This window comes from Silurus aristotelis (assembly GCF_946808225.1).
Source record: "Silurus aristotelis genome assembly, chromosome: 13".
Classification (NCBI taxonomy): Eukaryota; Metazoa; Chordata; class Actinopteri; order Siluriformes; family Siluridae; genus Silurus; species Silurus aristotelis.
In genome coordinates, this window is record NC_139586.1 from 30,097,520 (window position 1) to 30,120,075 (window position 22,556).

A 22,556-nucleotide genomic window follows, 5' to 3' on the forward strand; every position below is an offset into this window, starting at 1 on the left:
TGCATGAGCACATTAAAAGAAGAGTCACGGATGAAGGTGAAACATCAGCACGGTAAGTAAAAACTCTAGAATCCTCATTGGGTGAAAATAGTGTAGTTTAATGAAGTGTTATTGTGTAAACTGTGTGTAACTACGGGAAAGTCGCACTGGATCTGTCGTGACATCGTGATGATTTAATTAAACAAACACAAAATCTAAAAGCAGCAAATAACAGCAGCAGTAAACGATCACATTTTTACTCATTGTTGTGGTTTTTAGTGAATGTTTATGCATCTGTACACCAATGCATTTTTTTTTCCTTTTCTTAAATTTATTTAATCCTGTTAGCTTCCTGCGTTTCTTCATTAGATTCTATTTTTATAGCATTTATCTACAACAGTAACTTATCTGTTTACGAATGTGATTTACTGCGGCTTTACTACGTTCAAATACTTGTTTTAAATGTTTTTATATCAAATTTTTGCATATTTAATAATTATACAAAATTACATTAATTATATATTATAGACAACAAATTAACACAATATTTTTGAAAGCATGGTTGTCAACTTGCCATCTGCAGTATACAATACAAATGTTTATTAACACAAATTGCGTCACCTTTCATACTCAAATGCTCTTTTTTATTTGTTTTATTTTACAGAAAGAAAAAACCCAGCATGAGTGAATTGTTAGAGGAGAAATCCCCCATGTGCACCTCAACAACAGCACTAAGCTTTATAATGTCTACATTAAAGATAGTTCTATATAACTCTATATGTCTTTTGCATTTTTAAGTACACTACATTTTATACATAAATACCATGAATTAGTGTTTTATATAGTTATAATAAGCAAAACATCTAATAAAAAAAAGTTTTGATATCAGAATAATCAATTAATCAAAAAAACAAAAGAAAAAATCATCCGATTTACTGATTATTAAAATAATTGTTGGTTGCAGCCCTAATTTAGTGAATGAATACACAAGTGTGGGAAACAGAAAACTTATTACTATTCTGTGCTGTTTATATGTAGCTTAAATGTGCTCAGTGAAGGACACATTGCTATTAAGAACCCAGGCATTACAGACGACTAGTGACTGAGATCTGGTATATTTAGAAGGTAGTGTTTGTGTTTTTTTTTTTAGAAATCTAGTGAAACCTACTCTTTAAACAGGTAGTTTGTAAGATTGATATTTTTTCCCCTTCACTGCTTATTGCATAAATGTGATCGTGTGATGTATAAGTATATGTTGGGATTATAAAATTGATCTTTAAATCCCAGACTTTTTTTTTTTTAATGATTATTCGGCCATTACTTTGTATACAAGAGCACTGTCATTTCTGACTTAGCACCAGCTCTATGCTTTAAATCTATTTATCTGTTCTATGTTATTGTTTCTAAACTAACAGCTTGATCACATACAATTATATATGTTCTATGTTGGATTTTTTAATATACTAACAAAAAACCACATACCATTGTTTTGTGTAATAAGATTTTTTAGTTAACATTGATGGAAGGAGTCTCCAGTGTTAGAGATAAAATAAAGCAATATGCGTTTTCAGACACATTTTCACTTAGTAGAGAGGAAAGAAATGCAGGAATGACTGTTTCTAGCTGCTGTAATATAGGTATGAACTTGTCATTATGCAACATGAAATTTAACTCTAAATGGTTAAAAAGAACATGTTTGTTCTCAGACCCACCCAGATAAGGATAAGGTTCCCCCTTGAGTCTGGTTCCTCCTAAGGTTTCTTCTATATGCATCTCTGAGTTTTTCCTTCTTCTTTTGGCTTCTTCCATTAGGAGTCTCCACAGCAGATCATCCGTCTCCATACCCCCCTGTCCTCTACATCTGCCTCTTTCACACCAACTACCTGCATGTTTTCCCTCACTACATCCATAAACCTTCTCTTTGGTCTTCCTCTTTTCCTCCTTCCTGGTGTCTCCATAATCATCATTCTCCTGCTGATATACCCCATGTCCCTCTTCTGCACATGTCCAAACCATCTCAATCTCACCTCCCTCACCTTGTCTCCATAACGTCCTACATGCACTGTCCCTCTAATAAACTCATTTCTAATCCTGTCCATCGTCGTCACTCCCAACGAACATCTCAACATCTTCAGCTCTGCTACCTCCAGCTCCACCTCCTGTCTTTTACTCAATGCCACTGTCTCTAATCCATACAACATCTCAGGTCTCACCACAGTCCTATAAACTTTCCCTTTCACTCTCATAGATACTCTTCTATCACAAATCACTCCTGCTATCACTCTTCTCCACCCACTCCACCCTGCCTGCACTCTTTTCTTCACTTCTCTAACACACACTACATTACACTGTTGACCCCAGGTACCTGAACTCCTCCACCTTCTCCACCTCTTCTCCCTGCAACCGCACCCCTTCACTGCCCTCCCTCTCATTCACACACATGTACTCTGTCTTACTCCTACTGACTTTCATTCCCCTTCTCTCCAGCGTGTACCTCCACCTCTCCAGGATCTTCTCAACCTGCTCCCTACTCTCACCACAAATCACAATATCATCTAATAAACTTAATCATTATTATTAGTCACTGTTCAGCTCTAATATTAACACATTACTACGTTAACACCATGGAACAGCATCACTGTGTGTGTGTGTGTGTGTGTGTGTGTGTGTGTGTGAGTGTGTTCGCAAATTAGTGGGTGTGTGGATTAGTGTTGGTGTGTATAGGGATTGATTTTCTCTTCTCTATTTGTATTCCTCTTTTCCTCAGTGTCTCAGAGCTGTTAATGGGAGAGGTTGACAGTAGCACTCTTTTATCAGTAATGCCCACAGAGAAGAGCAAGGTAGGTGTGTGTGTGTGTGTGGGTGTGTGTGTGTGTGTGTGGGTGGGTGTGTGGGTGGGTGTGTGAGAGAGAGAGAGAGAGAGAGAGAGAGAGAGAGAGGAAGCATTGTGAACTGAAATGTCTGAGGAAATTAAAGTGCACGTCTGTAATTCTGTTTGTGTTCTCAGTCTTTGGAGAACCTGTTCCGAATCTCTGGTGTGGAGACTTCACACGACTCTTCTGAATTAGGTGTAATTTTAAATCCAATACTACAGTTTTATGTAATCGTTTAAAGTAGACTAATATTATGTGTGTGTGTGTGTGTGTGTGTGTGTGTGTGTGTGTGTGTGTGTGTGTGTATGTGTGTGTGTGTGTGTGAGAAAAGCAATGAGAGCTGAGGAGGTGGACATCCTTCTGCAGCGTAGTGAGGGTGGGGTTGACTCTGCCCTGACATATGCTAAGACCATCTCTAAGTACATAAAGGACCTCATTGGCTACGTGGAGAAACGCATTTCTTTTGGTTAGACATGAAATCTCCTGTATTTTAAACACTACTAACTACATCCTATCACATGACGTATGAACACTTTACATTGAAATGTTCTGTATTACAGAGGTGGAGTTTTCCAAAGGTCTCCAAAGGCTGTATCAGACTTGCAAGCAAACAATCACTCAGGTAAGACATGATGGGCTGTGGTAGGAAAATAATCAACAAGGGTGTGGTGTAATGTGATTTGGCGTTGAGTGACATGATTTGACTTGGTGTGACGTAGCATGGTGTGGAGTAACATGATGTGGCATAGACATGGTGTGGCATTGGTGTGCTGTGACATGATGTGGTACGATGTGTTGTGGCATGGCAAGATGTGAGGTGACGTGGCGTGGTGTAAGGTGGCATGGTGTGAGGTGACGTGACGAGATATGAGGAGACAAGGCAAGGTGTGAGGTGGTGTGAGGTGGCATGGCGTTGCAGTGAGGTGGCGTGGCGTTGCAGTGAGGTGGCGTGGCATAGCATGGTGTGAGGTGGCGTAATGTGAGGTGACGTGGCGAGATGTGAGGTGACGTGGCGTGGCGAGGTGTGAGGTGACGTGTGGGGTGGCGTGGCATAGTGTGAGGTGGCGTGGTGTGAGGTGGCATGGTGTGAAGTGGCATGGCGTGGTGTGAGGTGGTGTGACATAGAGAGATGTGGTGTGGTGTGGTGTGGTGTGGTGTGCTCTACTGTGCTGTTCTGTGGTGTGGTGTGGTGTGCTCTACTGTGCTGTAGTGTGGTGTGGTGTGCTCTACTGTGCTGTAGTGTGGTGTGGTGTGGTGTGGTGTGGTGTGCTCTACTGTGCTGTGGTGTGGTGTGGTGTGGTGTGCTCTACTGTGCTGTGGTGTGGTGTGGTGTGGTGTGCTCTACTGTGCTGTGGTGTGGTGTGGTGTGGTGTGGTGTGCTCTACTGTGCTGTTCTGTGGTGTGGTGTGGTGTGGTGTGGTGTGGTGTGGTGTGCTCTACTGTGCTGTAGTGTGGTGTGGTGTGGTGTGCTCTACTGTGCTGTGGTGTGGTGTGCTCTACTGTGCTGTGGTGTGGTGTGGTGTGGTGTGGTGTGCTCTACTGTGCTGTGGTGTGGTGTGGTGTGGTGTGGTGTGCTCTACTGTGCTGTGGTGTGGTGTGGTGTGAGGTAGCGTGATGTGAGGTGGCGTGGCGTGGTGTGCTCTACTGTGCTGTGCTGTGCTGTGGTGTGGTGTGCTCTACTGTGCTGTGGTGTGCTGTGGTGTGGTGTGCTCTACTGTGCTGTGGTGTGGTGTGGTGTGGTGTGCTCTACTGTGCTGTGGTGTGGTGTGCTCTACTGTGCTGTGGTGTGGTGTGGTGTGAGGTGGCATGGTGTGAAGTGGCATGGCGTGGTGTGAGGTGGTGTGACATAGAGAGATGTGGTGTGGTGTGGTGTGGTGTGCTCTACTGTGCTGTTCTGTGGTGTGGTGTGGTGTGCTCTACTGTGCTGTGGTGTGGTGTGGTGTGGTGTGCTCTACTGTGCTGTGGTGTGGTGTGGTGTGGTGTGCTCTACTGTGCTGTGGTGTGGTGTGCTCTACTGTGCTGTGGCGTGGTGTGAGGTGGCATGGTGTGAAGTGGCATGGCGTGGTGTGAGGTGGTGTGACATAGAGAGATTTGGTGTGGTGTGGTGTGCTCTACTGTGCTGTGGTGTGGTGTGGTGTGGTGTGCTCTACTGTGCTGTGGTGTGGTGTGCTCTACTGTGCTGTGGTGTGGCGTGGTGTGAGGTGGCATGGTGTGAAGTGGCATGGCGTGGTGTGAGGTGGTGTGACATAGAGAGATTTGGTGTGGTGTGGTGTGCTCTACTGTGCTGTGGTGTGGTGTGGTGTGGTGTGCTCTACTGTGCTGTGGTGTGGTGTGGTGTGGTGTGCTCTACTGTGCTGTGGTGTGGTGTGCTCTACTGTGCTGTGGTGTGGCGTGGTGTGAGGTGGCATGGTGTGAAGTGGCATGGCGTGGTGTGAGGTGGTGTGACATAGAGAGATGTGGTGTGGTGTGGTGTGGTGTGCTCTACTGTGCTGTTCTGTGGTGTGGTGTGCTCTACTGTGCTGTAGTGTGGTGTGGTGTGGTGTGCTCTACTGTGCTGTGGTGTGGTGTGGTGTGGTGTGCTCTACTGTGCTGTGGTGTGGTGTGGTGTGGTGTGGTCTACTGTGCTGTGGTGTGGTGTGGTGTGAGGTAGCGTGATGTGAGGTGGCGTAGCGTGGTGTGCTCTACTGTGCTGTGGTGTGGTGTGGTGTGGTGTGCTCTACTGTGCTGTGGTGTGGTGTGGTGTGGTGTGCTCTACTGTGCTGTGGTGTGGTGTGCTCTACTGTGCTGTGGTGTGGTGTGGTGTGCTCTACTGTGCTGTGGTGTGGTGTGGTGTGAGGTAGCGTGATGTGAGGTGGCGTGGCGTGGTGTGCTCTACTGTGCTGTGGTGTGGTGTGGTGTGGTGTGGTGTGGTGTGGTGTGGTCTACTGTGGTGTGGTGTGGTGTGCTCTTCTGTGCTGTGGTGTGGTCTGGTGTGGTGTGAGGTGGCGTGATGTGAGGTGGCGTGGCGTGGTGTGCTCTACTGTGCTGTGCTGTGGTGTGGTGTGCTCTACTGTGGTGTGGTGTGGTGTGGTGTGCTCTACTGTGCTGTGGTGTGGTGTGGTGTGGTGTGCTCTACTGTGGTGTGGTGTGGTGTGGTGTGCTCTACTGTGCTGTGGTGTGCTGTGGTGTGGTGTGCTGTGCTGTGCTGTGCTGTGCTGTGTTGTGGTGTGGTGTGGTGTGCTCTACTGTGCTGTGGTGTGGTGTGGTGTGCTCTACTGTGCTGTGGTGTGGTGTGGTGTGGTGTGGTGTGGTGTGCTCTACTGTGCTGTGGTGTGGTGTGTTGTGGTGTGGTGTGCTCTACTGTGCTGTGGTGTGGTGTGGTGTGGTGTGCTCTACTGTGCTGTGCTGTGCTGTGGTGTGGTGTGCTCCACTGTGCTGTGGTGTGGTGTGGTGTGGTGTGCTCTACTGTGCTGTGGTGTGGTGTGGTGTGCTCTACTGTGCTGTGCTGTGCTGTGGTGTGGTGTGGTGTGCTCTACTGTGCTGTGGTGTGGTGTGGTGTGGTGTGCTCTACTGTGCTGTGGTGTGGTGTGGTGTGGTGTGGTGTGCTCTACTGTGCTGTGCTGTGCTGTGGTGTGCTCTACTGTGCTGTGCTGTGGTGTGGTGTGGTGTGGTGTGCTCTACTGTGATGTGGTGTGGTGTGGTGTGGTGTGCTCTACTGTGATGTGGTGTGGTGTGCTCTACTGTGCTGTGGTGTGGTGTGGTGTGCTCTACTGTGATGTGGTGTGGTGTGGTGTGGTGTGGTGTGCTCTACTGTGATGTGGTGTGGTGTGCTCTACTGTGCTGTGGTGTGGTGTGGTGTGGTGTGCTCTACTGTGCTGTGGTGTGGTGTGGTGTGGTGTGGTGTGGTGTGCTCTACTGTGCTGTGGTGTGGTGTGGTGTGCTCTACTGTGATGTGGTGTGGTGTGGTGTGCTCTACTGTGCTGTGGTGTGGTGTGGTGTGGTGTGGTGTGCTCTACTGTGCTGTGCTGTGGTGTGGTGTGGTGTGGTGTGGTGTGGTGTGCTCTACTGTGCTGTGGTGTTGTGTGGTGTGCTCTACTGTGCTGTGGTGTGGTGTGGTGTGCTCTACTATGCTGTGCTGTGGTGTGCTGTGCTGTGCTGTGCTGTGCTGTGCTGTGCTGTGGTGTGCTCTACTGTGCTGTGGTGTGGTGTGGTGTGGTGTGGTCTACTGTGCTGTGGTGTGGTGTGGTGTGAGGTAGCGTGATGTGAGGTGGCGTGGCGTGGTGTGCTCTACTGTGCTGTGGTGTGGTGTGGTGTGGTGTGCTCTACTGTGCTGTGGTGTGGTGTGGTGTGGTGTGCTTTACTGTGCTGTGGTGTGGTGTGCTCTACTGTGCTGTGGTGTGGCGTGGTGTGAGGTGGCATGGTGTGAAGTGGCATGGCGTGGTGTGAGGTGGTGTGACATAGAGAGATTTGGTGTGGTGTGGTGTGCTCTACTGTGCTGTGGTGTGGTGTGGTGTGGTGTGCTCTACTGTGCTGTGGTGTGGTGTGGTGTGGTGTGCTCTACTGTGCTGTGGTGTGGTGTGCTCTACTGTGCTGTGGTGTGGCGTGGTGTGAGGTGGCATGGTGTGAAGTGGCATGGCGTGGTGTGAGGTGGTGTGACATAGAGAGATGTGGTGTGGTGTGGTGTGGTGTGCTCTACTGTGCTGTTCTGTGGTGTGGTGTGGTGTGCTCTACTGTGCTGTAGTGTGGTGTGGTGTGGTGTGCTCTACTGTGCTGTGGTGTGGTGTGGTGTGGTGTGGTGTGCTCTACTGTGCTGTGGTGTGGTGTGGTGTGGTCTACTGTGCTGTGGTGTGGTGTGGTGTGAGGTAGCGTGATGTGAGGTGGCGTGGCGTGGTGTGCTCTACTGTGCTGTGGTGTGGTGTGGTGTGGTGTGCTCTACTGTGCTGTGGTGTGGTGTGCTCTACTGTGCTGTGGTGTGCTCTACTGTGCTGTGGTGTGGTGTGGTGTGGTGTGGTGTGGTGTGGTGTGCTCTACTGTGCTGTGGTGTGGTGTGGTGTGAGGTAGCGTGATGTGAGGTGGCGTGGCGTGGTGTGCTCTACTGTGCTGTGGTGTGGTGTGGTGTGGTGTGGTGTGGTGTGCTCTACTGTGGTGTGGTGTGGTGTGCTCTTCTGTGCTGTGGTGTGGTCTGGTGTGGTGTGAGGTGGCGTGATGTGAGGTGGCGTGGCGTGGTGTGCTCTACTGTGCTGTGCTGTGCTGTGGTGTGCTCTACTGTGGTGTGGTGTGGTGTGGTGTGCTCTACTGTGCTGTGGTGTGGTGTGGTGTGGTGTGGTGTGGTGTGCTCTACTGTGCTGTGGTGTGGTGTGTTGTGGTGTGGTGTGCTCTACTGTGCTGTGGTGTGGTGTGGTGTGGTGTGGTGTGGTGTGCTCTACTGTGCTGTGCTGTGCTGTGGTGTGCTCTACTGTGGTGTGGTGTGGTGTGGTGTGCTCTACTGTGCTGTGGTGTGGTGTGGTGTGGTGTGGTGTGGTGTGCTCTACTGTGCTGTGGTGTGGTGTGTTGTGGTGTGGTGTGCTCTACTGTGCTGTGGTGTGGTGTGGTGTGGTGTGGTGTGGTGTGCTCTACTGTGCTGTGCTGTGCTGTGGTGTGGTGTGCTCTACTGTGCTGTGGTGTGGTGTGGTGTGCTCTACTGTGCTGTGCTGTGCTGTGGTGTGGTGTGGTGTGCTCTACTGTGCTGTGGTGTGGTGTGGTGTGGTGTGCTCTACTGTGCTGTGGTGTGGTGTGGTGTGGTGTGGTGTGGTGTGCTCTACTGTGCTGTGCTGTGGTGTGGTGTGCTCTACTGTGCTGTGCTGTGGTGTGGTGTGGTGTGGTGTGCTCTACTGTGATGTGGTGTGGTGTGGTGTGGTGTGCTCTACTGTGATGTGGTGTGGTGTGCTCTACTGTGCTGTGGTGTGGTGTGGTGTGCTCTACTGTGATGTGGTGTGGTGTGGTGTGGTGTGGTGTGCTCTACTGTGATGTGGTGTGGTGTGCTCTACTGTGCTGTGGTGTGGTGTGGTGTGGTGTGCTCTACTGTGCTGTGGTGTGGTGTGGTGTGGTGTGGTGTGGTGTGGTGTGCTCTACTGTGCTGTGGTGTGGTGTGGTGTGCTCTACTGTGATGTGGTGTGGTGTGGTGTGCTCTACTGTGCTGTGGTGTGGTGTGGTGTGGTGTGGTGTGCTCTACTGTGCTGTGCTGTGGTGTGGTGTGGTGTGCTCTACTGTGCTGTGGTGTTGTGTGGTGTGCTCTACTGTGCTGTGGTGTGGTGTGGTGTGCTCTACTATGCTGTGCTGTGGTGTGCTGTGCTGTGCTGTGGTGTGGTGTGGTGTGGTGTGGTGTGCTCTACTGTGCTGTGGTGTGGTGTGGTGTGGTGTGGTGTGGTGTGCTCTACTGTGCTGTAGTGTGGTGTGGTGTGGTGTGGTGTGGTGTGGTGTGGTGTGCTCTACTGTGCTGTGGTGTGGTGTGGTGTGGTGTGCTCTACTGTGCTGTGGTGTGGTGTGGTGTGGTGTGGTGTGGTGTGCTCTACTGTGCTGTGCTGTGCTGTGCTGTGCTGTGGTGTGGTGTGCTCTACTGTGCTGTGGTGTGGTGTGGTGTGCTCTACTGTGCTGTGCTGTGGTGTGGTGTGCTCTACTGTGCTGTGGTGTGGTGTGGTGTGGTGTGGTGTGCTCTACTGTGCTGTGGTGTGGTGTGGTGTGGTGTGCTCTACTGTGCTGTGGTCTGGTGTGGTGTGCTCTACTGTGATGTGGTGTGGTGTGGTGTGGTGTGTTTTACTGTGCTGTGGTGCGGTGTGGTGTGGTGTGCTCTACTGTGCTGTGGTCTGTTGTGGTGTGCTCTACTGTGATGTGGTGTGGTGTGGTGTGGTGTGTTTTACTGTGCTGTGGTGCGGTGTGGTGTGGTGTGCTCTACTGTGATGTGGTGTGGTGTGGTGTGCTCTACTGTGATGTGGTGTGGTGTGGTGTGCTCTACTGTGATGTGGTGTGGTGTGGTGTGGTGTGGTGTGCTCTACTGTGATGTGGTGTGGTGTGGTGTGGTGTGCTCTACTGTGATGTGGTGTGGTGTGGTGTGCTCTACTGTGATGTGGTGTGGTGTGGTGTGCTCTACTGTGATGTGGTGTGGTGTGGTGTGGTGTGGTGTGCTCTACTGTGCTGTGGTGTGGTGTGGTGTGCTCTACTGTGATGTGGTGTGGTGTGGTGTGCTCTACTGTGATGTGGTGTGGTGTGGTGTGCTCTACTATGCTGTGGTGTTCTGTTTCTGTGGTGTGGTGTGGTGTGCTCTACTATGCTGTGATGTGGTGTGGTGTGGTGTGGTGTGCTCTACTGTGATGTGGTGTGGTGTGGTGTGGTGTGCTCTACTGTGATGTGGTGTGGTGTGGTGTGCTCTACTGTGATGTGGTGTGGTGTGGTGTGGTGTGCTCTACTGTGCTGTGTTGTGGTGTGGTGTGCTCTACTGTGATGTGGTGTGGTGTGCTCTACTGTGATGTGGTGTGGTGTGGTGTGCTCTTCTATGCTGTGGTGTTCTGTTTCTGTGGTGTGGTGTGGTGTGCTCTACTATGCTGTGCTGTGGTGTGGTGTGGTGTGGTGTGGTGTGCTCTACTGTGCTGTGCTGTGGTGTGCTGTGGTGTGGTGTGGTGTGCTCTACTGTGCTGTGCTGTGGTGTGGTGTGGTGTGGTGTGCTCTACTGTGCTGTGGTGTGGTGTGGTGTGGTGTGGTGTGCTCTACTGTGCTGTGCTGTGCTGTGGTGTGCTGTGGTGTGGTGTGGTGTGGTGTGCTCTACTGTGCTGTGGTGTGGTGTGGTGTGGTGTGGTGTGGTGTGCTCTACTGTGCTGTGGTGGGGTGTGGTGTGGTGTGGTGTGCTCTACTGTGCTGTGCTGTGCTGTGGTGTGGTGTGGTGTGGTGTGGTGTGGTGTGCTCTACTGTGCTGTGGTGTGGTGTGCTGTGGTGTGGTGTGGTGTGGTGTGCTCTACTGTGCTGTGCTGTGCTGTGGTGTGCTGTGGTGTGGTGTGGTGTGGTGTGGTGTGCTCTACTGTGCTGTGGTGTGGTGTGCTGTGGTGTGGTGTGGTGTGGTGTGGTGTGCTCTACTGTGCTGTGGTGTGCTCTACTGTGCTGTGGTGTGGTGTGGTGTGGTGTGCTCTACTGTGCTGTGCTGTGCTGTGGTGTGCTGTGGTGTGGTGTGGTGTGGTGTGGTGTGCTCTACTGTGCTGTGGTGTGGTGTGCTGTGGTGTGGTGTGGTGTGGTGTGCTCTACTGTGCTGTGGTGTGGTGTGGTGTGGTGTGCTCTACTGTGCTGTGGTGTGGTGTGGTGTGGTGTGCTCTACTGTGCTGTGCTGTGGTGTGGTGTGGTGTGGTGTGCTCTACTGTGCTGTGCTGTGGTGTGGTGTGGTGTGCTCTACTGTGCTGTGGTGTGGTGTGGTGTGCTCTACTGTGCTGTGGTGTGGTGTGGTGTGGTGTGCTCTACTGTGCTGTGCTGTGCTGTGGTGTGGTGTGGTGTGGTGTGGTGTGCTCTACTGTGCTGTGGTGTGGTGTGGTGTGGTGTGGTGTGCTCTACTATGCTGTGGTGTGGTGTGGTGTGGTGTGGTGTGCTCTACTATGCTGTGGTGTGCTGTGGTGTGCTGTGGTGTGCTGTGCTCTACTGTGCTGTGGTGTGGTGTGGTGTGGTGTGGTGTGGTGTTCTCTACTATGCTGTGCTGTGGTGTGGTGTGGTGTGGTGTGGTGTGGTGTGCTCTACTGTGCTGTGGTGTGGTGTGCTGTGGTGTGGTGTGGTGTGGTGTGCTCTACTGTGCTGTGCTGTGCTGTGGTGTGCTGTGGTGTGGTGTGGTGTGGTGTGCTCTACTGTGCTGTGGTGTGGTGTGCTGTGGTGTGGTGTGGTGTGGTGTGCTCTACTGTGCTGTGGTGTGCTCTACTGTGCTGTGGTGTGGTGTGGTGTGGTGTGCTCTACTATGCTGTGGTGTGCTGTGGTGTGCTGTGGTGTGGTGTGCTCTACTGTGCTGTGGTGTGGTGTGGTGTGGTGTGGTGTGCTCTACTATGCTGTGCTGTGGTGTGGTGTGGTGTGGTGTGCTCTACTATGCTGTGGTGTGGTGTGGTGTGGTGTGGTGTGGTGTGGTGTGGTGTGCTCTACTGTGCTGTGGTGTGGTGTGGTGTGGTGTGGTGTGGTGTGCTCTACTATGCTGTGGTGTGGTGTGCTCTACTGTGCTGTGGTGTGGTGTGGTGTGGTGTGCTCTACTATGCTGTGCTGTGCTGTGGTGTGGTGTGGTGTGGTGTGGTGTGCTCTACTATGCTGTGGTGTGGTGTGGTGTGGTGTGGTGTGGTGTGCTCTACTATGCTGTGGTGTGGTGTGGTGTGCTGTGGTGTGGTGTGCTCTACTGTGCTGTGGTGTGGTGTGGTGTGCTCTACTATGCTGTGGTGTGGTGTGCTCTACTGTGCTGTGGTGTGGTGTGGTGTGGTGTGCTCTACTATGCTGTGCTGTGCTGTGGTGTGGTGTGGTGTGCTCTACTATGCTGTGGTGTGGTGTGGTGTGGTGTGGTGTGGTGTGCTCTACTATGCTGTGCTGTGGTGTGGTGTGGTGTGGTGTGGTGTGGTGTGCTCTACTATGCTGTGCTGTGGTGTGGTGTGGTGTGGTGTGGTGTGGTCTACTATGCTGTGCTGTGGTGTGGTGTGGTGTGGTGTGGTGTGGTGTGGTCTACTATGCTGTGCTGTGGTGTGGTGTGGTGTGGTGTGGTGTGGTGTGGTCTACTATGCTGTGCTGTGGTGTGGTGTGGTGTGGTGTGCTCTACTATGCTGTGGTGTGGTGTGCTCTACTGTGCTGTGGTGTGGTGTGGTGTGGTGTGGTGTGGTGTGCTCTACTATGCTGTGCTGTGGTGTGGTGTGGTGTGGTGTGGTGTGGTGTGGTCTACTATGCTGTGCTGTGGTGTGGTGTGGTGTGGTGTGCTCTACTATGCTGTGCTGTGGTGTGGTGTGGTGTGGTGTGGTGTGGTGTGGTGTGGTCTACTATGCTGTGCTGTGGTGTGGTGTGGTGTGGTGTGGTCTACTATGCTGTGCTGTGGTGTGGTGTGGTGTGGTGTGGTGTGGTGTGGTGTGGTGTGGTCTACTATGCTGTGCTGTGGTGTGGTGTGGTGTGGTGTGGTGTGGTGTGGTGTGGTGTGCTCTACTATGCTGTGCTGTGGTGTGGTGTGGTGTGGTGTGGTGTGGTGTGGTGTGGTCTACTATGCTGTGCTGTGGTGTGGTGTGGTGTGGTGTGCTCTACTATGCTGTGGTGTGGTGTGGTGTGGTGTGGTGTGGTGTGGTGTGGTGTGGTGTGCTCTACTATGCTGTGCTGTGGTGTGGTGTGGTGTGGTGTGCTCTACTATGCTGTGGTGTGGTGTGCTGTGCTAAGTAAGTGTATTACTTGTCTTTTCTTCTTCCAGCCACACATGCCTTTCTTCTCCATATACTCTCTGGCACTGGAACAGGACTTGGAGCAGAGCTCAACAATACAGCAGGCTGCAAATACCCTACAATGCCAGACCTTCATACAGGTACACAACTGAGACATTACAGCTGCTGATTATTAAATCATTATAAATTATTTTATTTTATTTTATTTTTTTATAAAATGTATGGTAAACCAGAGCGCAACTCCTCTCTCTGTATTTATACCATCAGGTTTAAAACCTTCTCCATGAACAGACATGTAGTCGTTATGTCTTTTTTTAATTCCTCTATCATTAACTATATTTAACATAAACCTTTACAACTATAATTAAAAAAAGAGGAGACGCTGGTAAAATTAAAAATGTTAATTTTTTGTGGGTTTTAGTCTGTTGTTGTATATTTGCACATGTAGTGACTTATTGTGTTGCTAATTTTGAGAATTGTTTACACTGTTCTGCTTCCAGCCTTTGATGCTACGTAAACAGGAGCATGAGAAGAAACGCAAAGAGCTGAAGGAACAGTGGCTCAAAGCTAAGAGAAAACTGGTAAGAACCGGTGGCTTCCTCTTTTCCTTCTTCCTGGTGTCTCAATCCTCAGCATTCCCCTACTGATATACCCCTATGTCCCTCCCATGCATCCATCACAATCACACCTTCCTCACCTTGTCTCCAAAACTTCCTACATGCGCTGTCCCTCTAATGAACTAATATCTACTCCTGTCCATCCTCATCACTCCCAATAAACATTTCAACATCTTCAGCTCTGCTACCTCCAGCTCCACCTCCTAATTCTAAAAATGTCTATAAATGTATTAAATAAAACACTAAAATATCCAATATTTTCATAAGTATTCGGACACTTTACTCAGTACTCAGTACAGTACTGGCTGGGCCACTCGAGGACATTTACAGAATCGTCCCTCATCCACTCTCATGTTCTGATATCTAAGAAAAGTCAGAAAAATGATCAGAGCCATTTCTCAATTTAAGTCAAATTGTTTTATAATTATCCTTCATCTATGTAGACTGCATCCATTAGAAAAAAATAAACATTTCTCCAGCGTCTTGGAGCATCACAGGAGTGAGACAAATATACACAAACTGTGAACTGTTGTTGTGATAGCAGCAGGTGTACCTGCAGCAGCAATGCGGTTGGTGCCTGAATAAATTCTCTGACTCTGTTATTATTTCATAAATCTTTATATGATAGTACTTCAAAGTGGGTCACTCTATTTGTTCTGTTATTTCTGGGTCATCTTGTGTTAGGTTGTTGAGTAGCACATTGGTCCTGGAGGAATGTTGTGAGGTCTCACTGTACTGACTGTATCCAGGGCTGAAGTGATAATAAAAGCCACTTGACTTGGGTTCACGTTTCTGCAGTTGGAGTCGGAGGCTAATTTGCGGCGAGCTAAGCAGGTCTACATCACTCGCTGTGAGGAATACGAGAAGGCCAAGACGGCAGCTAGCAGAGCCGAGGAGGAGTGCAGTAGTTCCACAACCAAAGCGGTGGACAAAAAAAAGCGACTAGAGGAAGAGGCTCGTAATAAGGTCAGGGTCGTTATTGTCAATTTATACAGTAGTTTCAATGCAGAAGTTTAAAACAACACCTTGTCTGTATCTCCATCTCCCACACGTTAGGCCGAGGAAGCTGAGGCCACGTATAGAGTGTGTGTTGCAGATGCCACACAGCAGCAGCAGGAGCTGGAACACACAAAGGTTACAGTTCTGAGACAGATCCAGGAGGTCATTAGGCAGAGTGACCAGACACTCCGCTCTGTAAGTGTCCACCTGTGTGTGTGTGTGTGTGTGTGTGTGTGTGTGTGTGTGTGTGTGTGTGTGTGTGTGTGGTGTCTCTGGACAAGATCGTAATAATTAGCACTTTCAATATAAAAAAAAAATACAAAATGTTTCAAACAAAACAAAACTAGTTATGATATAGCAGATTTGTACATTTACCGCAGAGTCTTTCTGAGCACTCAATCATTTATAATGTATTTGTGTGTGTGGCTTAATTTGGTGAATAATATGGTGAATTCTGTAATTATAATAAGTGGAGAAGAAAATGAGCACTTTAAAAATATTAAAAAAACAGCACTAGGAGATAACACCAACAGTCAGACAAATATTCTGTGTTTCACTTTACCTCTCTTCCTCTCGTATTTTCTATCTCTTTCTCTATCGCTATCTCTCGCTTTTGTATATTTAACAGATAATACAATTTTTCCTCAGACAGCCAATCTGACAGCTTACTGCTACAATCCTTCTGATAGAATTTCTCTTGTTTTTTTCTCAAAGGCCACTATTTCCTACTACCAGATCATGCACATGCAGACTGTGGGGCTGCCCGTGCACTACCAGACTCTGTGTGAGAGCAGTAAACTGTACGATCCAGGACAGCAATACGCCACCCATGTCAAAGAGCTGCAGATGAGCGAGGAGCCTGAGCTCAATTACACCTTCGAACCCTACTGTGCTTCCAGCAGCCAGTATGTGTCACACAGGGTTTCAGTATAAAGAAAATAAAACTTTTTTTCTCTGAAAGCATAGTTCAGCTTTTCATACGCTAATCCTACCTAATAAAAACAAGGACACACAAAATACATTGCATAAAATATATATAAGATATAATCTATTCAAATCTACATTCTTTGACAAAATTTTTTTGCTCTTATTTAGAAGATTCCTAATACTTTAAATCCTATAAATTACAGGAATGTATATGAGAAGTATGTAGGTTTCTACATACACTATTTTTTATGTTATTTTTTTTAAATAAAGTGAAATAAAGTGTACAAATAATGAAAATAGAGGACTAGACTGGACCTTTTTCAGCGTGTGAAGTGGTGGAGAAGATTTATTATATGTTTGGTGTTTTTGTTTGTGTCTGTAGGCAGGCAGCTCGAATACGCAGTGACAGCTCCAACACCGATACACCGAGCAGCACAGAAGGGACGGTCACAGCCGGAGAGACGGCCGATCCTGCCACTGCTCAGAAAGACGAGCAGAGCAAAGGTATGTAGAGATATTAAGGAAGTGTTCTTCCTGGATTATTCATTTCACTGTGTCTCACATACACGTAATAAACAAAGAAATGTTAATGATCAAATATAGTGTGGATGTTACTGGTTATAGTGTCTGTCCATCCTCAGGGTGAAAATGTGCCATGACTATTTTTATTCATTAGTGAACACAAAATAGTGTTACTCCTCAGCCTTCACCACTGATTCTGTTTCTATAACGAAGTAAATCTGATGCAGTGGCCTTCAGCAAACACGTCATATCAGATTCACCTTCTAGTTAAATTCTTGTGCTTTATAAACACATGGTCTATTTTATTGTTCAAAAGAGTGTTCAAAATAAGTTTGGATGATTTGTACTGGATTATAGGATTATAAAATATGAATTTTATACAGACTTTATTCAGACACAGACATAAATTACAGAACCTCGTGCAGTCCCTGAAATCACTCAACTGAAATGATCTCACTTTATACACACATAATGTATGATCTGTTATAATTGTTCACTTCCCCAGCACGAGGTCATATGACTCACAAATCCTGGGGCTCTACTGTGAGTGATACAGACATTGTGTTGGGAGGAAATGACCTCGGATCTCCCACAAACAGCGCAGGTACACACTTGTTTCTGATTTTTGACACTTTTTGAAACACACTGCTTTTGTTTACTGAGTTTTGAGACTGATTGTGTTTTCATGATCACATTGTAGGTGACATCAGCAAAATAGCTCGGACATCATCCACAGGAACCATGTCATCAAATGAGGATGCAGATGAAAAAGATGGGGCTATGGTGAACTTTGAATCCTCCAGTAAGAATCAATAACATGAGAACTGTAATATACACATGGATTTTTATAGAGGGATTCCTGACTGATTATTAAGTCAGAGAGTCGGTGTCAGATGAGTGTTTGGTATGAGTTGTATCTACAGTATACTTCCTTACCACCTGTCCATTTTCCTTGTAGATATTAATGGCATCGAGCCTGAAATCGTTGTGCCAACAGGACCATTTAAGAGCTTGGGTTTATCCAAAGCTGCGCAGACTCACCGCCTGCGCAAACTGCGCTCTCCAGCAAAATGCCGGCAGTGTGACAGCTATGTGTACTTCCAGGGGGCAGAATGTGAGGAGGTGAGTACAATGTTTCTCACCTGAGCAGATGTTCCTAGGTACAGCATGCGTGGCTGCATCAGTGCTCATTACTTTGAAAGTGAAGATGTTTCCATATCAAAAAAGGTTATGTTTAAATATATTGGTAATAAGAAATCTCAGAGTCTGCAGTTAATGGAGACTCGTAAAAAAATCTATTCTTTTTCTTTTTCTGACATGTTGCAGTGTTTCTTGGCTTGTCATAAACGCTGTTTGGAGACTCTGGCCATCCAGTGTGGACATAAGAAGCTGCAGGGCCGCCTCCAGCTCTTTGGACAGGAATTTTCCCATTTGTCCTGCAGCAGTTCTGATGGGATTCCGTTCATCATCAAAAAGTGCACGTGTGAGATCGAGAGAAGAGCGCTTAGGATGAAGGTGAGGCCACATGCAGAAGGGATAAATGCACTTTAATTCTTCAGTTCTGTAAAGCCGCTTTGAGACCATTTCTACTGTGAAAAGCCCTATGGAAATAAACTTGAACTTAAACATGCCTGTGATGGGGCTTTTGTTATAGTTTGAATGAGGGCTACAGAAGTGCCCTGATTGATCTCCACTTCAGCACCTTTCTATTTTTTCCCTAAGGGCATCTACCGGGTGAACGGGGTAAAAACCAGGGTGGAGAAATTGTGCCAGGCATTTGAAAATGGAAAAGAGCTTGTGGAGTTGTCACAATCCTCTCCACATGACATCAGCAATGTTCTCAAGCTCTACCTGAGACAGGTGATTTAAGTTATCTTTTATTACACTGTTAGATCCAGATGTGAGTGAACGAATGGTGTCGTGTAAGCTGATGATTTATTGAGCTTTATAATAAAGACCTTACATTTAAAATGTAATGACATAAATACTGTCACATACTGGACAAACTGTACTACATATGACTGGTGTTTTATTTAAGGCAAAGATTAGAACGTATTCAAACTGGAATTTTCTTATTGTACTTCCAGCTTCCAGAGCCCATCATGCCGTTCCGCCTCTATAACAGTCTGATGGGCCTCGCAAAGGAAACCCTGACCCTGGTGGGACCTGAGGGGGCTGAGCCTGGGAAAGGGCCTGATCTGGTTGATCTGGGTGCAGAGACAAACCCTGAACTCCTAAACCTGGTGCACAGACTGAAGGAGCTTCTCAGTGAGCTGCCCAAAGTGAACATGACCACACTGCGCTACATCGCACGCCATCTCCGCAGGTACCGCTCACTAAATCCTCTAAAACGTTAATGGTTTACTTTTGTTTTTAAAATTTTTTAAATGATATGATTTACTCTGTAGGATTGCCGAGCTGGAAGAGGACAATAAGATGAGCCCCAGTAACTTGGGCATTGTGTTTGGGCCCTCACTGATGAGGCCCCGGCCCTCAGGGGCCACAGTGTCCCTGTCTTCCCTGGTGGATTACCCCTATCAGGCTCGCATCGTGGAGACACTCATTGTGTTTTACCCCACTATCTTCCCCTCTGAGTCTAATCGCCCAGGTGGTATCAGTATGGTCTGCTCCTCACCCCTGCAGCAGGTGTGTAGACACCCCAGTCACATATTTAACTAATCTCCAGTCACATCTCTAACTAAAATAAATAAAAAAGTGGTATTGTATATATTTAAATGATAAAATAGGTAAAATGTATTTATTATGACTACTATAGAATAGAAAAGCTTGTTCAGAATTAAGTACTTGTTCTGGAGGTCTACCAGTGTGGTTTCAGTTTCTGTGTAAAAATTTGGATTTGCTTCTCAGTTTATAGATGATTGATGCATTTCTCCTGATTTGCACCTCTAAAATAAACCAAAGATTAAAGCCTCACTGACCTTCAGTTAAAACTAACATGAGGTTTTGTAATGTTCCTGTGCAGCAGAGCAGTGTTGATGGGGAGGACTCAGGTACAAATGATGATGAAGCAGATCGAACGGAAGAACATGAAGGAGCTGAGGCAGACAAGATAAATGAGGGAAGAGGTGTGGTATTTTAGGACTACTGAATTTCACATTATTCCAAATACTCATGTTCCTCTACTGAGGTGTTTTTCCTTCCTCTTTCCATTAGAAGGCTCTATAGGCACCTTGGGGTCCCTGGAGCACAGTCTGGACTCTGACTCAGAACCTGAGGAGGAACGAGGGGGTACAGATGAACAGCTCTGCTCCCCAAACAATAATGAGGATCCAGAAGTAACCCCTCCCACAACGGAGGTCCAGAATCACTCAGCTTCCGACAACCAACCTCCTGCACTGCCTGAGAGCGAACCTCCAGAGCTTGAGAGTCCAGATGAACCACCCACGAGTTCATTCGCAGAGCTCACCATCAACCAGTCTAACAATGAGCCACAGTGTTAATCACCAGTACACAGTGTAAATCACCAGAACAGAGTGTTAATCACCAGGACACAGTGTTAATGACTAGGACAGAGTGTTAATCACCAGGACACAGTGTTAATCACCAGGACACAGTGTTAATGACTACTACACCGTGTTAATGACTACTACACCGTGTTAATCACCAGAACACAGTGTTAATCACCAGAACACAGTGTCAATTAGCAGGACACAGTTTTAATCACCAGAACAGAGTGTTAATCACCAGGACACAGTGTTAATTACCAGGACAGAGTGTTAATCACCAGGACACAGTGTTAATTACCAGGACAGAGTGTTAATCACCAGGACACAGTGTTAATCACCAGGACACAGTGTTAATTACCATGACAGAGTGTTAATCACCAGGACACAGTGTTAATTACCAGGACAGAGTGTTAATCACCAGGACACAGTGTTAATCACCAGGACACAGTGTTAATTACCATGACAGAGTGTTAATCACCAGGACACAGTGTTAATTACCAGGACACAGTGTTAATGACTAGGACTCCATGTTAATCACCAGGACACAGTGTTAATGACTAGAACACAGTGTTAATTAGCAGGACACAGTTTTAATCACCAGAACAGAGTGTTAATCACCAGGACACAGTGTTAATTACCAGGACAGAGTGTTAATCACCAGGACACAGTGTTAATTACCAGAACAGAGTGTTAATCACCAGGACACAGTGTTAATGACCAGGACACAGTGTTAATCACCAGGACACAGTGTTTATTAGCAGGACACGGTGTTAATGACCAGGACAGAGTGTTAAGACTAACCCATTTATTAAAGAGGTTTGCTTGCACTGTAGGAACTTTTTCAGGGACTTTAAGCACAACAGATAAATTCCTGTACTCTGCTTGAAAATCAGCACTTTTCTGCAGACCAGGAACTTCAGAGGATGGCAGATGTTCTTACGCAATGTCTACAAAATGTCTGTTTTGCTAACAAGCTTGACACATTTCCGTGCTGCTTTTTCTTCACAAGTCTGAAATGTATACTGCTTGTAGCTGCAAAAGAATCTATAATGAATAAGACCGCACTTTTTACCAGCTTTGCGAGGCGACGCGACGCGACTACAGCTGCTCCAACTCACTTCTAGTGCTTTATGTTTTAATGTTTTTATAGCAGGAAGTGAAGCAACTCAGTGAAGTGGGATTTTCCACAACAAACATTGATCAGAGATTAATTAGAGATTAAATAGTGTTTAGAGGCTCCTGCACTCTCAGTCAAAATAATTTTACCAAAAACTGACGGTAAAAAAATGAAGAAAAATCAACCCTGAACGATATTAAATGAGAAGTTGTGAGAGGTTGTGTGTCTCTGATGTCATGAGGAAAAAGGATACAAGGTCTCATTATTTCCTCTTGGAGCGCTCTCTGCTGGTAAAGAATTGCAGTGCAGCTTGATGACACTGAGTTACAACATGATAAGAACGATGGCATTGACAGTATGAAGAGCAGCACAGATGAACAGACTAAAGCGCTGCTGCATCACTCTCTTCAGAGATCAGGTGAGGGTTCATTCCCCATTAATCAGTAAGTAGAAGAACAGCAGGTTTAATAATGATGACATTATGGATAATTGACTATTTCAGGTTCATGGTTGTTTATTGTGTCAGTGTGCACCAGCAACATGTCTTTCAATGTTTTCATGAACAGCACACTCTCCTTCACAGTGTTTGTTTTGTTTGTGCTGGTAAACCGTGATAGACAGATGTTGTCAAGTCACAGAAACCATAGCAATTTTTTTATAAGCCGGCGTAAATGCAGCGTTCTGACTCCCAACCTCCACCACACTCACAGTGTTGCTGTAGTTTCTCTAAAAACTCCTTACCACCTGTTTAGAGCTTATTCAGGAGTGTGAGTGTGTGTGTGTGTGTGTGTGTGTGTGTGTGTGTGTGTGAAGCATCACTCACTGCTCTTCAACAGAACACACTCTTTTCTATGTTATTAGAAATGTAAATGTCAAGCCTCAGTAAGATCTTCTGCTCCGCTGACACATGGACACACCTGCCTGAGCATTTCCTCCAAATATTCAACATCTTATATACGACTGAACACACTGAGTGCTGTATGATATCGACTGATGAGATTGATAAGAGCATGTGGTTCTGTTTTTTTTTTAGTTTAATGTTTTATTTGTGTAGTGTTTTTAGTGCTTTGAACAGTGGCCATTGTTCTAATGCAGTTTTACGAAGATAGAGTTTATACATTATGAATTATATGTAAAAAAAAATCATTGATTTCTCAACATTTTTTTTCTGACACACAAGATTAGGCATGGCATTGAATAACAGAAGCAGAGTTATTAGCAAACCACTGTTTAAAAAAATATAAAATGTACTTAATTCCTCTGAATATGTTATTTAAAAATAACATTTACAGCCTTAACATTTACTATGAAAAGTGGATTATCTTCCAATGTAAAAATTTTTCTGCAGTCATCTGTTCCTTATAATTTACTGCGTTTTAGTATAAAAACAGCGGAAATGCGATCAGCTCTACCTGTGCTTTTCTTTGGAAGCTGCAAATTTACTCATAATCAAAGCAGGTTAAAAGCTGCCCAAAGCTGAAGTTCACTTACAATCTGCTCATTGCATGGATGATGATGGTGTTGTTTCTTTCTGCATTTGTTATTATAATAATCGTGAATCCACTGTGTTGTTTTTTGTTCATTTTGCCTGCTTGGGGGTTTCAATTTAATGGTAATGTATTATGTGTTACCAGCTGGAGCCCATTTAAGAAGGCAAGCATTATGACAAACATTAAAAGTAA

At 46.8% G+C, this 22,556-nt stretch overlaps 1 protein-coding gene across 8 annotated transcripts in view; it reads left to right on the forward strand.

The window, feature by feature from the left end:
• The window catches only part of arhgap45b (Rho GTPase activating protein 45b), a 31,320-nt gene extending 9,142 nt beyond the window's left edge, over nt 1-22,178 (forward strand). For 2 of the 8 annotated variants that reach the window (XR_014536388.1, XR_014536391.1), the window contains exons 5-24: nt 2,747-2,819; nt 2,987-3,047; nt 3,184-3,318; nt 3,413-3,474; nt 13,255-13,365; nt 13,726-13,806; nt 14,641-14,808; nt 14,899-15,036; nt 15,556-15,746; nt 16,151-16,272; nt 16,796-16,894; nt 16,991-17,092; nt 17,249-17,412; nt 17,617-17,805; nt 18,013-18,150; nt 18,378-18,616; nt 18,699-18,936; nt 19,274-19,376; nt 19,465-20,486; nt 20,539-22,178. Coding sequence is in view for 4 of the 8 variants with exons in the window: in XM_083559037.1 (XP_083415163.1) it covers nt 2,747-2,819; nt 2,987-3,047; nt 3,184-3,318; nt 3,413-3,474; nt 13,255-13,365; nt 13,726-13,806; nt 14,641-14,808; nt 14,899-15,036; nt 15,556-15,746; nt 16,151-16,272; nt 16,796-16,894; nt 16,991-17,092; nt 17,249-17,412; nt 17,617-17,805; nt 18,013-18,150; nt 18,378-18,616; nt 18,699-18,936; nt 19,274-19,376; nt 19,465-19,751 (2,701 nt within the window). In the remaining 4 variants the exon portion in view is untranslated. Of the gene's footprint in view, nt 1-2,746; nt 2,820-2,986; nt 3,048-3,183; nt 3,319-3,412; nt 3,475-13,254; nt 13,366-13,725; nt 13,807-14,640; nt 14,809-14,898; nt 15,037-15,555; nt 15,747-16,150; nt 16,273-16,795; nt 16,895-16,990; nt 17,093-17,248; nt 17,413-17,616; nt 17,806-18,012; nt 18,151-18,377; nt 18,617-18,698; nt 18,937-19,273; nt 19,377-19,464 lie in introns of all 8 variants that reach the window. The other 6 variants (XR_014536389.1, XR_014536390.1, XM_083559037.1 and 3 more) reach the window with 3 other exon arrangements.
• Nucleotides 22,179-22,556: the final 378 nt, after the last annotated feature.